At 35.2% G+C, this 17,742-nt stretch overlaps 1 protein-coding gene across 8 annotated transcripts in view; it reads left to right on the plus strand.

Annotated features, from left to right (window-relative positions):
- CCSER2 (coiled-coil serine rich protein 2) overlaps nt 1-17,742 on the plus strand; it is a 156,950-nt gene that overhangs the window by 130,864 nt on the left and 8,344 nt on the right. For 2 of the 8 annotated variants that reach the window (XM_070470956.1, XM_070470955.1), the window contains exon 10: nt 12,993-13,077. The exons of the other annotated variants lie outside the window; for them this stretch is intronic. In XM_070470956.1, coding sequence (XP_070327057.1) covers nt 12,993-13,077 — 85 coding nt within the window. The remainder of the gene's footprint in view (nt 1-12,992; nt 13,078-17,742) is intronic. 8 annotated transcript variants of the gene reach the window in all.

The raw sequence follows: 17,742 nt of genomic DNA on the forward strand, positions 1-17,742 counted from the left end.
CCAAATAAATAAAGGTGTTCTTTTTTTTCTTTTTTTTTAAGAATTTAATGTGAGGTAGTGAGAAATGCATGATCCTGCTAACTTTCTAAGAAGCAGCATGATTAAATCTGTCTTTTAGAAAAAATTAATCAGCTTCCATAAGAGATAATAAGAGAGATGATAAAAGCTGCTCTTTTAGTTTGTGTTAGCAGAGCGCTAATTTATTAGGGTTTCATTTGTTGGAGCATTCTAGCTTTTCATTTTCTTAGGTAATTACAAAAACATTTTTCCAGATGTTTTAGAAAATTCCTTTTTAAAAAAATGTCATATGTAACTAAAATTTTTTTCCTAGAGAATGTCTCTTTAGTATTATGTTTGGAAGCTTCTTTTGGAAAATAACGTTGACATTCCTGACATAGCAGAAAATAATACTTAGTCCTAAAATTTCTCAACAAATGTAGCTACCCTGATGATTCAGAGCAGTAAAGTGCCAGTGACCTTCAGCCAAAGCCCATCTGTTACATACCTGTGAAACAGGGTGGGTGGATTACTTCTTGTGGCCAGGAAGAACACACGTCATGAAGAATGATCTCAAGCATGTGCCAGAAAGAATCTTTTATAATATTTCAGCTTTTCTTGGATGGTTTGAGGAGAGATCTATGGAAGCAGGAGTTTGCTCAGATTAAATAATAACAGGAGGTAGAAAAGTCTAGAGTATTTCCCGTAGGCCACAGAATAACCTTGCTTTTACCTGTACTTAGGTACGATTATAAAGTGACCTTATGTTGTTTCATGTTACCATGGTCCTGGAATAACTGTGGTACTCTGTGAGATTGTTCATGAGATCACTGAGCACCACAGGCTGCTTGTTCTCTTTCTCAGAAGGAATACCTGGGCATGGATTAAATAAAAATTTACCAAGCAGATGAAATTTTTTCTACTGTTAAAACTCTGTAACTTTTGGATTGTTACCTCTCTGTTTTTAAAAATCAGTTACTGTACTTTGCCATGTTTTAGTGTAGTTATTGGTGATGGTAGTAGTAATGATTACATTGAGAATATTATGAGGAATATTATAATATGAGAATAATATAATATGAGAATATAATGAGGAAGAGAGGAAGTTTGGAGAATTACACTTGGATGGCATTATGGAGAGACTTAGACTGAGAACTTTCAACTTAATTCTGTTACCGGAAGTTTCTAGCAGGGACCAGACTTAATTTTTGCTATAGGAAGAGTAATATGAGAGGAGAAACTGAACATCTTGAGGCAGGGGCTGTGTCTCATTCCTTCCTGTGTGCTCAGTGTCTTAGCGCACGGCCCAGTAGGACTGAATCAGTCTCAGTGAGAACATAATGAAGGTAAGGAAAACTTAGTACACGATTATTATAACAGCCCAGGCATGAGGAGATGAAGGCTAACTTATGATTTTTGATCTCATGGAATGGAGAGAAGATCACTGAGGCAGAATCTGTTGTCTTGATAGGTGATGAGATGAAAAAGGTGTGAAGAATGGAAAGAAGATGAGTATAAGTTATCAAATGTGGGTGACAGGGTAGATGGCATGTCAGTTAAGAAAATGGGAGAACTGAGAGAAAAAATTTTATTAGGAAAGGAAGACTGCTAAAGGTTTTATTTATATTTTAATCACTTGAACTTGTGATTCTGGCAGGACCGAAGGGTAGAGGAATTTGAATATGTAGGAATGGAACTTGAAAGATGCCAGAGAAATTAGGTACAGATATAGATTCAAAATGGGGCATGTTGGAGGGGGTGTGTGCATGAGTGTATGGAAGACAGTTTCATCCACAAGAAAGCTCAGTGCTTTAGTGCCAAGTGCCCAGACTCCTTTTGAAGCAAGTAAGACGACCATTCCAGGAGACTTCCTAGGCTCTCCCAGAAGAGGGAGACACAAGCAAACTATTCTTCATGAATCAGAGTTTTATCTCTTCAGTGTTAAAATTAAAAGTCCCCCATCCTCTAAGCTCATGGTGACTCATCTGTCCTCATCTCTGCTTCAAGAAAAAGCAGCTGCTGAGGAACGCGTGGCAGGTGTTCTGAAGCATTTGGCCCACAGTTCCTTATCTTGTTCCACAGGGTTAGAGACGGAAGAATGTTTTTACTTGGTCTCTGTAGGCTTTATTTTGAGAGAAATGAAATTTTCTCTCAAATCCTGAGTCCAGATACTCTTTGTTTTTTGTTTTCATATTCCTTTGTTCTTTTTTTTTTTCCCTTTGTTCTTGTTTGTGTGTGTATGTGTTTGTTGTCCCACCAGTTTAAAGTGTAACTTGAGTGTTATGCGTATGTTAAGCTATATGTCAGACACCCTATGTTTTCCTACAGTACTTTATTTTTTCCCTTGGATGTAATATATTCATATGCATTCCTACTGCTTTTTGTTTTTATACACATTTACTGTGATTCTCTAGCAGAAAGCATCTGATATCAACCATTTCATCTTAAAAGTCACCAGAAGATTTAAGGTAGACTCAGATGAGCAAAAGGCTCTTTCCTGGGCAGAGCTTAACTAAGAAAGCACCAACTAAGAAAGAATTATGTGCTTTCCTGCCCTCTAGTTAGTGCTCCAATATAAATATGATGTGAACTGCATATATAAATGCTTTTGTATCCAAATTAAAGGAGAAACATGCAAAATTAATTTTAATAAAATACTGTTTAACCCGGTAGTACCATTTGAACATGTAATCAAAATAAAGATATTGAGATAGATTGCATTCCAATTTTTGTTTTTGTACTAACTCTGTGACATCTTGTGTGTATTTTAAATTTATAACACATTTCAATTCAGAAATGTGTTTGCTTGGCCCCATGTAGTTGCTAGCAACCATATTGGACAGGGCCAGCTCTGTATGGAGGTCACTGGGTTTGGCTTTAAACCTGAACTAAGTAACAGAATTGGCCAAAAAACCAAAATAGAAAATTTCTTCAACTCTTAAACCATAGATCCATTTGTTCATTTATTCAGTGAACTTTGACTAGTTTTTCCTCTATTTCAATCCCAGCACTAAGGTCTTTGGATACTAAATAAAAGGCGTTGCCTGATTTTTAGCTTGTGATACTCCTGGACAGACAGCAAGATGTAAATCTGATGACAGGCTTTGTTTCTGGACCAGAGGATGGTAGACATGTCGTCCAGATACGGGGACTAGACCTTCCGATCCTCAAACCTGCCTTCATGCTGCCATGACTTCTGCAGTTTTCAGTTCAGGAGTACAGGGTATTCCAGCACTCACTGCTAGAACAGACCAGTCATCTGGGAACTTTTTCTTTCTTTGGTAATGCTGTCTTTTTGCTCAAAATTAAGTTTCCCACCCTTTGCTTATTAAATCATACATCCTCTAAGTTTCTAAGTTAAACTCTTCTCTACAAGTTCTAGAAACACTTCCAGTAGACATGGAATCATGGGCTTGGAGTTGGTCACATGTCTGCTGTCTCTGAACTTGCCTGGTCTCATTTATTGTTTAGTTAGTCGTATTTTATAGCTATTTCAGTTGTTTTTAACTACTGAAAGGAATATATAATTTTCTTATTATCGTGGAAATTAGTTTATAGAGTTGAGAAGGTCCTTAAACATATTTCCCTTCTCTCCCCAAGAAAATATCAATATAATTAGCATTTCAAATAATTTTCTGCAATGTTACTCTACAGTGCATTTTTTTACTTCTCTATTTATGCTTTTACTTTTTATTTTAAATTCTTATAAATTCATAGGAAGTTGCAAAAATAGATCTCTTATTTCTTTCACCCAGTATCTCACAGTAGTTACATTTTATATAACTATAGTAGAGTATCAAAACCAGGAAATTGACATTTAGAGCATGTACTATTGCATTTTGTCACTTGTGTAGATTCCTACAATGACTACCATATTTAAGGCATGGAATTATTGCACCACCACAACGTTCTCCCTTGTGTGCTGCCTTTTAATAGTCATAGCCACTTCTTCCCTGCTGTTCTTAACCCCTGAAAACTACAGTGTTTTCCATATCTAATCTTGTCATTTCAGGAATTTTATATAAATGGTGTTATATAGTGTGTGAGCTTTTGAGACTGGCTTATTTCATCTAGCATAATACCCTGGAGACCCATCCAAGTAGTTGTGTCTTTCAATCATTTGTTCGTTTTATTGCCAAGTAGTATTCCATAGTAGGGATGTTCCAGTTTGTTTAACCATTCATCTATTGATAGACATTTTGGTAGTTCCCAGTTTTTCGCTGTTACAAATAAAGTGAATATTTATGTTGATGTAAAATTTTTCATTTCTCTAGGGTAAATGCCCAGTAGTGTGATTTCTGGGTAATGTTGTATCTGTATATTTAGTTTTCAAAGAAAGTGGCTAACTGTTTATCAGAGCATCTGTGCTGTTTTAGATTCTCATCAGTACTGTATGAGTGATCTGGTTTCTCTATATCCTCATTAGCACTTAGTGTTGGTATTCTTTTAATTTTAGCCATTCTAGTGGGTATGTAGTTGATATCTCATTGTGATTTTAATTTATATTTTCCTAATGGCTAATAGTGTTTGTCTTTTCATGTGGTTATTAGCTATCATCACTGAAATGTCTCTTCAGATCTTTTATATAGTTTTTTAAATTGGATTTCTAATTGGATTGGATTTTTCTACTATTAAACATATATACTTTTTATATTCTTGATATGAGTCCTTTTTCAGGTATGTGGCTTGCAAGTTTTTACCCTCAACAGCTTGTTTTTTCATCTTATTGACAATCTTTCACAGAGCATAAAATTTTAATTTTGATGATGTACAATTTATTGATGTGTTTTTCTTTTACAGATTGTGCTGTTTATGTTATGTATAAACTCTTTTTGAAGCCCAAGACACTAAAATTTTTTTCTCCTAAAACATTTATAGTTTAGTATTTTATGTTTAAATCTATGATCTGTTTGAACTAATTTTTTGGTAGAATATGAGGCTTAGATCAAGGTGCATTATTTTTCTGTGAATATCTAGTTGCTTTGCACCATATGTTTAAAGATTCTCCTTGTTGAACTGCTTTTGTGCCATTGTCAAAAATCAGTTCACTGTACTTGTGTGGATCTGCTTCTGGGTTCTCTGTTCCACTGATCTATGTGCTTACTCCTTCACCAATACCATATTTTCTTGATTGCTATAGCTATATTTGTTGTTCAGTCTCTCAGTTGTGTCCGACTCTTTGCAACCCCAAGGACTGCAGCAATCAAGCTTCCCTGTCCTTCACCATATCCCAGAGCTTGCTCAAACTCACATCCATTGAATTGGTGATGCTGTCCAACCATCTTGTCCTCTGTTATCCCCTCTCCTCCTGCCTTCAATCTTTCCCAGCATCAGGGTCTATTCAGATGAGTCAGTTTTTCCCATCAGGTGGCCGAAGTATTGGAGTTTAAGCTTTAGTCTCAGTCTTTCCAATGAAGGACTGATATGGATGGACTGGTTGGATCTTCTTGCTCTCTAAGGGACTCTCAAGAGTCTTCTTCAACACCACAGTTCAAAAGCATCAATTCTTCAACATTCACCCTTTTTTACAGCCCAACTTTCACACTCTCGGCTTCCCTGGTGGCTCAGCTGGTAAAGAATCCGCCTACAATGCAGGAGACCTGGGTTTGATCCCTGGTTTGGGAATATCCCTTGGAAAAGGGAAAGGCTACTCATTCCAGTATTCTGGCCTGGAGAATTCCATGGATTGTATAGTCCATGGGGTCGTAAAGAGTCAGACATGACTGAGCAACTTTCACTCTCACACTATATAATAAGTCTTAAATTGAAAACAGTGATTCATCCTACTTTATTATTATTATTTTTAAAAAATGTTGCCTTTTGATGTAATTTTAGAATAAGATTGTCTGTATATGAAAAAACAAATCTTGGCCAGGATTTTGAAGGAAATGTGTTAATACCTAAATATCATTTTGGGGAGAAGTAACATCTTTAATATGTTGAGTCTTCCAATCCATAACAAAGATAGATCTCTCCATTAGTTTAAGACTTCTTTTGATTTCTTTCATCACCATTTTAGTTTTCAGAATACAAGTTCCTGTATATGTTCTTAGATTTATTATTTGATCTTTTGAGTGATCATAGATGATGTTATTATATTTTAAATTCCAGTTTCCATGTGTTCACTGTTGTTATTTAGAAGCACAATTTATTTTTGTGTATTTATCTTATATTCTTTGAACCTACTGAACTCACTTATTATTTCTGGGGGTTTTTCTTTAGATTGGGATTTTCTTTGTAGACATCATGCCATCTGCAAATAGGAATGCTTTTCTTTCTTTTTGATCTACATGTCTTTATTTCCTTTTCTTGCATTATGCCACTGGCTAGAACTTCCAATACTATGTTGAATAAAAATGGTGAGAGTGAGCATTCTTGCCCTGTTCTTGATCTAAGGGGGAGAGCACTCCGTCTTTCACTATTAAGTAAAGTTCTTTCACTATTAAGTAAATTTTAGCTGTAGGTGTATCATGGAGGGAAGGCTGAGGAAATTTTCCTCTATTCCTGGTTTGCTGAGAGGTTTAATCATGAAATGTGCTGAATTTTATTAAATGCTTTTACTCTACTAATATAGTATGAGCATGTGATTTTTGCACTTTAGCCTGTTGATTGCATTGATTGATTTTTGAATAGTGAATCAGTCCGGTTAAGCTAAATCCTACCTGGTCATGGTGTAAAATTCTTTTATATACACTGTTTCTTAATTATATACACTAGTGTTTTGTGAAAGATAGTTTACATCTATATTTATAACGGGTAATGGTCTGTATATTTTTCTTTTTTTGATGCTATTTTTGTCTGGTTTTGTGTTATTAGGTAATTCTGTCCTCATAAATGAGTTGGAAAGCATTCTTCTACTTTCTGGAAGAGATTGTGTAGAATTGTTGTTAGTTCTTTGAAATATTCACTAGCATTCGTCAGTGAAACCATCTGGGCCTGACAATTTCTTTTTTGGCAGTTTTTAAATTTTTATAGACCTATTCAAATGATCTTTCATCTCTGATGAGTTTTGATAGTTGGTGATTTTGAGGAATTAGTCCATTTCTTCTCAAATTTATGACTAAAAAGTTGTTCATAATATTCCCTTGTCTTTTTAATGGCTGGGAGACCTGTATTGATATCTCACCTGATTTTTTTAATTTGTGTATTCTCTATTTTTCTTTGTCAGTCTTTGGTGTGTTGATTTTATTGACTTTCTTGTTCTCTTAATTTTCTTTGCTCCATTTCAGTAGTTTCTATTCTTTGTTGTATTCTTCTTTCTACCAGCTTTTGGTTTATTTTGATCTTCACCCCCTCCCAAGTTTCTTCAGGTATGACGTTTTAGCTTGTTGATTTGACATTTATTTTTTCTGTTCTTTCTGCAATTTTTGAAATTTTGTCACTGTGTTAGCTGTGTGTTTTGCCAAAGGTTTTCACTTCCTTCTCAAAGGATTTGTTAACAAAATAAGTCACTCCTTATATACAGTTATATAATATAAATATTTTTTAGAGAGTTATCTAGCTTACTTTCAATATACTAACATTAAAAGAAAAGAGAAATAGAAACAGCAGAGGATACATCACCAAATTGGGTTTTGACCAACATCCATACTGAAACAGTGCTGTGAAGTCCCGTGTCACAGCACATTTGGAGTCCCATTTGGGAAAAGGTCCCAGGCAATACATCTGCCCTGTGGGTGAGATTTGAGATTGCAGTTCAGGGTTCCTGTTTATAATCCCAGGATGCAAACTGATATCATCATCTATCTGTGACCAAATGGGAGCTCTCATTTCATATTAATGCTGTTTTGTTGTGTAAAACTTGCAATGTAGTTAAGCCTGGGGCTTGGTTGGCCAGGCCCCCTCCAGGGGCTCAACAATCTCAAGGTTTCTCCCCCATCTTAACTGTGGTGCTGCAAGTCTTGCACTCACAGCAGGCGGTCACTCCCAGTCACTCCCAGTCAGGGCAGAGTCCAGGCAGGTTAGAAGCAAGGTCTGAGGCCTGCTCTGCTTTGTCTCTGAAGCCTAAACAGGACTATTTACTTACTTTCCGTAACTCTGTGTCCTGCAACTTCTGATATTTTGTCACTGCTTTAGCTGTGTCCTACATCTTTTGATAATATGTATTTAGTTTTGTATTCATATGTGTGTGTGTTTTAATTTCCCTTGAGAGGACTTCTTTGACCCATGAATTACATTGTTTAGTATCTGAGTGTTTGGAAATTTTCCTGTCTCTTTCTGTTACTGATTACTCCTTTGATTCCTTTATGCTCAGAGAACACATTCTGTGTAATTTTAGTTCTTTTAGGTTTGTTGTGGTTTATTTCATGGCCTAGGCTATGCTGTTTTGGTAAATGTCCTGGGGACTCTTGAAAATAATATGTGTTTTGTTGTTGTTAGATGGAGCGTTCTATAAATGTTGACTAGATCCTGTTTGTCGATGGTGTCCTTGAGTTCTTCATATCGTTGCTGATTTTATTGTCTAGTTGTTTTATCAGTTGTTGAGAGAGAAGTGTTGGACTTTCCAACTGTAATTTTGAATTTGGTTATTCTCATTTCAGTTGTGTTAGTTTTGTTTCATGTACAGTTGGTGTGTATATATTTAGGCTTGTTTTGTCTTCTTGGTGAATTGATTCTTTTATCATTTTATAAGATTCATTTTACATTTTATCTCTATTTGGGAATTTGCTCTGAATCCTCCTTTATCTGATATTAATATAGCCACTCTTGCTTTTTTTTTTTTTTTTTTTTGCCTGGTATATACTTTTACTATTTTACTTAAAAATACTTACACTTTTATATCTAAGGTGGATTTCCTATATGCAGCGTATAGTTGGGTCATGATTTTTTTTTTATCCATTCTGCCAATCTGTCTTTTCATTTGTGTCTGAGCACCCTTTATATTAATGGAATTATTGATAACGTTAGGGCTTAAGTCTACCATTTCTTTGGTTTCATTTTTTTTTCTCTTTTATTTTCCATTTTCTTGCCTTTCTCTATGTTATTTTTAGTTCTTTTAGAAGTCATTTGGATTTATATGTAGTGTTTTGAGTGTATCTGCTTATAGAGAAATATTATGGTTGCTCTTGGTATTATGTTATATGTATATAACTTTATGTGGTTTATTTACTAAGCATAGAAATCTTACTTTCATTAGGTCTCTTCTTCTCGCCATTTATAATATAAATGTCTTAAATATTTCCTGTACTTAAGAACTTGCCAACTGAAAGGATCACAAACTGTACAGAGGCAAAAAGCCAGTTTATTGGGGAGGGGGGCAGTCTTCAGAGTTGCAATTTGGTGGTCACAGATTTCTAGAGGAAACGAGAATATTATCCCACTGGAGAAAAATGGGCAGAGGTTTTTATAGGAAAAAGATGGAAGTTAATGCACAAGTTATTTACCAAGAGTTTGTACTGGAAGGTAAAATTATTCTATACATACAGTAGGGTTATGGAATACATCTCATTCACTATGAGGGAAAAGTATGTTTTCTTTAGTTCAGAAGATGTCCAGTTCTCAGCGTTATTCTTCTCTTTTAGCAACTATTCAGCAGTTTTAATTTAGGATCTGCAACAGGAATCCAGCATGTGCAGGAAACATAGATTATAGGTCCTCAGGTCACATCACCATCAAACCTGACTTAGTTCATTTCACAAACTCCGTAAGACATTAGTAGTAGAGCCTGTGAGAGTGGAAGCCTAGGTTCCCCAGTTGGTCTTTCCCAATGGGAATGGGAGTGCTAGAGCCACTGTTTGTCCCATGGCGCTTAGCAGTTTATTGTGCACAAGTTTTGTGTGTTGCCAGGCCACCTCTTTCCTGGTCCTTTGGTAGGGTGCAGCTTTTCCTTGAGACTTTGTGATTTTGTTTATGTGTCTGCCCATTGGCTTTTCCAAGCTGTTCGCTTCTTCATCACCTAGTCTGGGATACATTTGGGGGGAAATAAAAAAAAAAAAAAAAAACAGGGAATTTTCTACGATGTTTTTTTGGGAGGTTGAATTTCCAGGACCCTAGCTGGTCCGTCTTCTCGACTATACCTTTCAGAGTTCTTTGTTTTAGATTTAATGTCTAGAGTTTTTAACTGTACTTTGCAGAAGAAAAGAGAGTGTATCTGTTGCATCTTGTGTGTAAGTAGAATTCTCTCTTCTATTAAATTTTAATCATAGCATATTACTTAGATTCTGTGAAAGTCAAGAAGATATACTTGGCACCAAGAAAAGTAAGTATTATCAGGTGGTTATCTTTAGTAGAAGAATAAGGAAAATACTCAAATAAACGTAATGAAAAGAAGAAGAAAAATTCTGTGAGGTATCCACCAAGAGATATGGATGCTTATAAACAAAATGATTGTAATTTATTTAGGTAGGATCAGGAAAAGCTTTTAAAAAATGGTTTGAAATGATTGGGAAGACTGGATAGGATTATGACAGCTAGGGTTTTGGAAGTGAAAGGAAGCATTTTTAAGTGGCAAAAATAGAACAAGTAATGTTCTTTGCCTTTTTAGGTAGAATCTCAAATGTTCGACAGCTGTTCAGTCAACTTAATAGAGGAGTGCCCCTTGGCAGTCACTGGCAGAACTGTTTTTATGTTTTATTCACAAGATTCTTTCTCCTTCTCATGCTCAGGTCCATCCCAGAGATCATGACTTGTTGGTCTTGGGGGAATTAAGAATGGGTAGCATTGTGTTTGTTTTTTTGATTCTTAGGTAGTTGCAATGTGTGTCCATGCCTGGCAGATTGTTATATCTTCATCTCCAGTTAAACACAATAACTTAATTTATTTCAGTTTGAATTAGTAAAGAGAGTCTGCTGTGTGTTTAGGATGGTTAGGCAGAGAATGTGGAACATTTAACATCTTTTAAACTCCTGCCAGGTTCTAGGTATTCTCCCAGATATTTTCACTTAAGTTATTGTAAAGAGCTAATGATTTATTAAGAGAGACAATTTAATATAAAGTTGATTGTTTTAAGTGCCATATAAATAGAGTTAGAAGGTTAAAGAATCACAATGACTGTGGAGAGGGGATATGGAGCAACTGAATTATAACAACTAAAAGTGAGAAGTTCCTTTAGGCACTTATAACAGAATACCATAGACTGACTGGCTTATTATAAACAATAGAAATTTATTTCTTATAGTTTTGGACGCTGGTAGTTCCAAGATCAAGGTACCTGCCTGCTTTCAGATCGTAGACAGCTGTCTTTTCCCTGTGTCCTCACGTGGAGAAGGGACGAGTGAGTTTTCTGTGATTTCTTTTACAGGGTTAGTATCTGGTTCATGAGGGTTCACACCCTCATGACCTAATCACCACCTAAAGGCCCACCTCCAAACCATCACACTGGGGCAATAGGTTTCAACATGTGAAACTTCGGGGTAGGGACACAAATTCCAACCCTGCATCTTACAAGTGAAGACTGAGATTTAGAGATCAATGGCTTTCTCAAGGTTACAGGACTCTTAGAAGATACGGGGAAAAACACAGTTCCCTGATTCCCAGTGGATACTATTTCCATAAGCCTCCAGAGAGAACTTTGAGGGGGAATCGCTTGACTGCTGGTTTAGCTTGTATACAAAATCCTTATCTGAAAGTTTCTTTAGCCAGTGCAGTGAGTAGAAGCTAACCCTGCTGAAACCCATAGGGAGGGAAGGGCATGCTCCTTGGCTGTGGACTTGCTTTGTGTAAATGTTTTGGGTCAGAACATCTCTTAGGCAGCAAAATGGAGTTCTCCAGTAACATCTATGGAGAGCGCCTGAGGTCATCACCCTATTAAATATTTTCTAATCTATTTCCAAAAATATCTGTTGCTAAATTAGTGGAGAAGTTACAATAACTTCAAAAGACAGGATCTCTATTTACTAGGATACTCTAAAGATTGTTAATTGTATTTAGTTTCTTATGGCTATTTATTACCTTAATCAACATAGAAAATGAATCTTCTCTTTTGGTTTTTGCTTTATGGTGAGCAGCGTAGAATTACTCATAAATTTAAGTAAGTGTTTGGTTATACTGAGCCATAGCCAAGGAATGCTGGTACGGGGTTGGAAATAAGTTATCTATTTGGACCTGAATGTTCCTGAAATCTCTCAATATCAGTAAAATACACTTGCAATCCTTTAGTACTTCATTTTCATATCAGATTAATTGGTGTGAGAAATTATGCATACTTTCTTTTTGCAAATTGAGCTAGTATGGTGGTATTTTACGGGCTCATTTTTCTTGATGCTATCATGAGTGTTTCTGTAGTTTAATGGGTCTCATCAGCAAGGAGGCAAGGAACAGAGAGACATGAGACCCAATCTGGTTCTATTTGTGTGAAGAAATTCCCTCTAGAAGACCCAGTTTTACCTGGAATGTGAGGAAATTGAAGTAAATGACATTTCAGTTGTATTCCAGTTCTTATAAGCTGATAAAAATAAGTAAAGCTAAGAAGCCACAAGTTTTTAAAATTAAAAGGTTTGCACATGTAACCCATGGCCTGTATGTCACATTCTTGACATGGTACTCACTCTTGCAACTTTCTGAGTCTTTTGAGTGCTCTGGTGGTTCTACTATCTTCACTAATGTTCTTTATTTTTCTTGCTAATCCTTTGAAAACCTAGGATTTACAAAAGAAATAAATTTTTGAATGGTAATTTTTAATTGCCTGATTTATTGATGCAATTTCTATGTGTTTAACACCTAAAGTCTGTCTTCCCTTTTAAGTGCTTTCATTTTTGCGAAAAACTGTGTACTACTTTAAAAAGAGAGATAAGCTGATAAATGTTTACCAAAAAAAATGTTACTTCATATGCATTAACCAGAAATATTAGAGGAAATAATTTTTTCTTCATATATGAAAAATAACTAGGTTTGGATTAAGATATATTTTTAGTAATTTGGGCTACCTGTATTTTAAGAAATGGGATCTGTCTTTTCATTAACACTATTGTTATTTTTTTTTAAAGTATGACTGTGGTATCTCTTTGTTTTGGTTCCCTTTTTTATTGTGCCTCCCACCCCCGTCTCTCTCTGCACAGGGTGGGTATTCTGCTCCCTCCTTCTCTCCTTGGCAGGGCTCCTTCCAAGGGATCCCACGGACTGTTCCGCCGCACCGCAGACAGAGTGAGTCTGTGTCTCTCACTCCTATCCTGCTCTGCTTCCCGTTCACGTATCCCCTTTCTGCATGATCATCCCTCCCCAGCACCTCCTCTCCGTCCAGAGTGATCTGCAGGCACATGCTAAACCAGCACTCCCTGGGCTCTGCTCTCTTAATTAATATTTCCTACATCTGCATGTGAACAGACTTTTCCATGTAGAGCCTCAGGAAAGCTGTCTGAGGTTAATGTCATTCTAATGCCATTTAAACCTGTTGCCAGTGACCCTATACCTACCGACATGCATCTGTCTTTAATATATTTTCTATTTTCATGACCTTGAGATAATATGAATAAAGCTTGTTTTTTAAATATAGTTATGTTAAAAATGTACACTCTAAATGCAGTGGTATAATGGACAGATGCATATTGTTTAGGGAGCAGGCTTACTAGACCATTGCACATTTCTTTAAATATTTCCTAATCAAAAGGCTTTGATTGCGTTTCACTGTTTTCTAATACAGAAATCTTTTAAGTCATTTAAAGGGTGTTTTTAAGTAACTAATATGTCTTTATAATTTATCAGCTGCTTTTACAGTACAGAAGAAATTACTTTTGAATATGCATGGTTTACTAACATTTCTAATGATTTAGTAATTGTTTGACTTCAAAAAAAATCTTTGTTTACATTGAATCTGCTTTCCAAAACAGTGTTTATTTGTGTTATATTCTTACCTGGTAAGTTGGTTATATTTTATCTTTTTTGAAAAGTCACCAGAAAAGCTAATATTAATGAAAAAAATATTTAAATACTGTCAGTCACAGTCACTTTTATGCCTTCTCCATGGATTTGCCCTAATTTGTAATTCATATCAATTTTTTCATAAATTATCCTTACCTAAATAATGTGAAGTATCAAAGATCTAAAAGGGGGAAATTTTAAGCAATTAAAAATTTTAAGTGTGATTTATTCAAATAAAAATTTATTTCTTGAATTAGTCAATAGGAAGTATCAACATGAATTTGAGACAAGGTTTGAAATGTATGTTTTGGTCATTATGCCTTTCCTTCCATTTTGTATTTTTTAAAGAATAGATAGAGTTTGCATAGGCTTTTATATCAAGTTATTTAGTAGCAAGTTAATTTGCTCAAAGCATTCCTCCCTTCTCCTTTTTTGGGGGGGGGAAGGAAGTTCCTGCCTGTAATATTAATAGTATGGCTTGGGCAATAACTTAAAATTAAATACTAAGCAGTACTGTCCTAAAATCCACAGCGTTTCTCTGTCATTGGGAATTTCTCCCATCTCTAGGTTACCTTCTTCAAACTTTCTTTCTTTCTCCATCAGCACCTTAGTCTTCAATAACCTTCAGATTTCCAATATTTCTCATAAAGATCAGTTTGAATTTCTATCCCGTACCCAAATTGAGTTCCGAAGGTCTGTTAAACAAGGACAACTCCTTGGTGCATCCACAGCACAAAACACAGAGAGAAACTTTGAAATTAGTTTCTCCTCTAACCTAATCACGTATTTTAGCCTGAACTCCCATCCCTGAAGACACGTTAGGGGACAGAGAGAAGTACACAGGTATAAAAGCAACATAAATTATCTCTCTGTTTAAAGGGAGCTATTGTAGGCTGAGATGATCCCTTCTCCTTCTTTCCCACCTCCCACCACCTTTGTAAATCCTCCTTTTTACTTCCCTTGCTTCAATTAAGTTGCTTTCTTTTCTCCTCTAAAGATTGCTAGCACTCAAAGAATTATACTAAATTGCTAGTGAACTAATCTGAATTACAAAGGGCAGTTTTGATAATTATTCTTAGGCTGTAGCCACTATACTGCATGGTTGACAGATTTACCTCAGAAGGACGCACCTACCTTGAATTTTCTGAAGCCTCCTTTTAGTCCCTGTTCTTTTTCCCCACTGTTTTTCCCTTCTATTCTCCTTCCTCTTGTCTAGATGCAGTATGTAATTGGAGTTTACAGTTAACTATTCAGTATTACAGATAGTTTTAGATTAATTTTTTAAAACATGTTTCCCAGAAGCACCCATTTCACTAGTTTCTTATTTGCATACCTTTAGAAATTTCTTGTCCCTCACCTGAGTCATTGGCCCTTCATTTCCAAATGCTTCTTTTTCCTTTGGATTTAGAGCTACTTTTAAAATTTCTAATTGTGAAGTAACACTGTCTGTTCTTCCATACTACCATCAAGATCTGTCTTTCTAGCTTTTCTGTAGATCAAACCTCCTTTCTCTGCATCTCCAAGTTAGCAAAAGGAAAGTAAGTTTGGTTCTCCAGCATTTGAATGTGTTGGCCTCAATATGCATTGATTGAGTCTTTTTCTTGATCATTGAGACCTTTAGGACTCTGTTTGTGGAAAGTGACAGAAGACTTATTCACAGCTTTTTGACAGGTCTTCTTGAGCTTTGAAGGTTCCTTTAAAGGAAATATGTATTAACTACTACATTATTTGAATTTACCCTGAGAACAGCTGACGGGAACATAAAAATAATAAGTATAAAATAATAACATTATTATTATGTAATGACAAAATAATAAGGAGAAGGTTATGAGACAATGGATAAATCCAGTGGTTTTCCAGAGAGTTTGGGAATAGGTCTCCCCTTTTCCTACACTGAACTGCTTATGTAGTCAGCAATACAGTATTTGTCTCCACCTTTAGTCAGTATGTAACTTCTAGTGCTGATTTTTGGAGAGGTTAATTCTGTAAGTGATGGCATGTAGTTGAGAGAGTTTTCCTATATTATTGTATTTCAGTAGTAAGTTCTTTCTGATGCCCTCCTGAACATCAACTTAAGCGAACTGCTTTTTTTGGTAAATGCAGAAGCCAGGTAAGCTTGGCTTATTAGTTTTCAGTAAGATAGTCTGTGTTTGGTTTTGCATTTTAAAGTGTGTAAGAGCAGTGAACCTAACACAGGCACAAAGAGGTAGTTTGTAGATATTGCAGAGCATGAAATAACTGAGTTCTGATAACTCTAGAAAGCTGCAGTGACTAAGGATGTTCTTGGTTAATGTAAGAATATCTCTAAAAAAGATAAAGGAGATAAAAGGAAGATAAAGGAGATAAAAGGAAAGTCTTGCTCTTTTGTTTAAGTGTCTTTTTTTTTCCCCCCTCCTAGGAAATTTTGACTTTCTTTTCTCAGGTATATTACTAATCTTAACTTGATGATGCTTGTCTTCCAGTTTCAAATTAAATTTTCTCTAGGTTTAGAAAATATCTACATGTAGACATTCGAAGGTCTTCCTGTTGTCAGTAGGCACTTCAACTTTTATCCAAATTGACTTATCAGCTGGCATTAGTTTAGTATTTCTAATTTCCAACTGTGTAAAAGTAGGAATGATAGTTTTATATGTATATGTATAAAATTTTATATATACATATATGTAAAACCTACTTCACAGTATGAAAATTTAATAAAAATAATAACTTTTGGCAAGTGAAAGTCTTAGTGGTAATCTTAAATAACAGTTCTTGCCAGAGCATACTGCTTCTAGAAATACTTGACTTTTTAAAAAGTGTATTGAATACTGCCTATTTCTTATCATGCCTAAAGAGACTTTTAAAATTTGCTCTTTAACACCTTCCTTGAAAGAACTTAGAAATCTTACTTCCTTTAGCTTCCATGTGCAGTAACTTAAATTGGAAGAGAAAAGGTACTTTTAAGCAACAGAAGTCATTAATAATGTTTACATATTAAAAGCCCTGTTAAGCCCAAAGTTTCTTTTTAAAAACATTTTATTGAAGTACAGTTGGTTTATAGTGTGTGTTTAGCTTCTGCTGTAGAGCAGTGACTCAGTTATACATACATATTCTTTCATGTTTTCTTTGATTATGACTTATCACAGGATATTAAATATAGTTCCCTGAGCTATACAGTAGGACCTTGTTGTTTATCCATCTTATACATAATAGTTTGCATCTGCTAATTCCAAATGCCCAATTCAGACCAGTACTTTCTTGATATAGTTTTGCCTGGCTTGTAAATTTATATAATAATTATAATTAGTTATACTCACCAGAATTATGTTATGAATAACAATTATATTGTCTTATATTTTCCTCCTCCTCTTATAACCTTCAGTGGTTGTTTTACAAACCTTTTTTGACAACTGACGTTTTATATCATAACCCAGTATGTATTTACTGAATGAAACTATACAACCCAATATATGCATCTGTGAATATTTAAAATTCAGATAAAAGATTCATAGAGTATTACTTTCTCTTAGGACATTTGATATGCTCATATTTTCAGTTTTTGTTTTGCTTTTTTCCAAATAGTATTATTTGAGCATTTTTCATACAGTAAATATTTCTTGAAAACATAATTTTAATGACTGCGTGGTAATATGTTATCATGTGACTATGATATGCCTTACTGTTTTCCTGTTGTTTGACATTGATACTGTTTCCATTTCCCCCTATTAAATAGAGATACTAGAGATATTATTGTAGTACAGTTTATTCTTGTGTATAGATTAGTGTTAGCACTAGAAGGATGGTCGTTAAAGGGCATGTGCTTTTTAGAATGCTTGATGTGTATTGCTGAACTGACAAACATGTTCATAAGGTATATCTTAACGTGGCTAAATCTGATTGGCTTCACCATGTGACTGTAATCAATTTTATATGTAAAGATAGCATGTCAGTGCTTTAATGAGAAATTAGCTC

Source organism: Odocoileus virginianus, chromosome 7, assembly GCF_023699985.2.
Source record: "Odocoileus virginianus isolate 20LAN1187 ecotype Illinois chromosome 7, Ovbor_1.2, whole genome shotgun sequence".
NCBI classification, from domain to species: domain Eukaryota; kingdom Metazoa; phylum Chordata; class Mammalia; order Artiodactyla; family Cervidae; genus Odocoileus; species Odocoileus virginianus.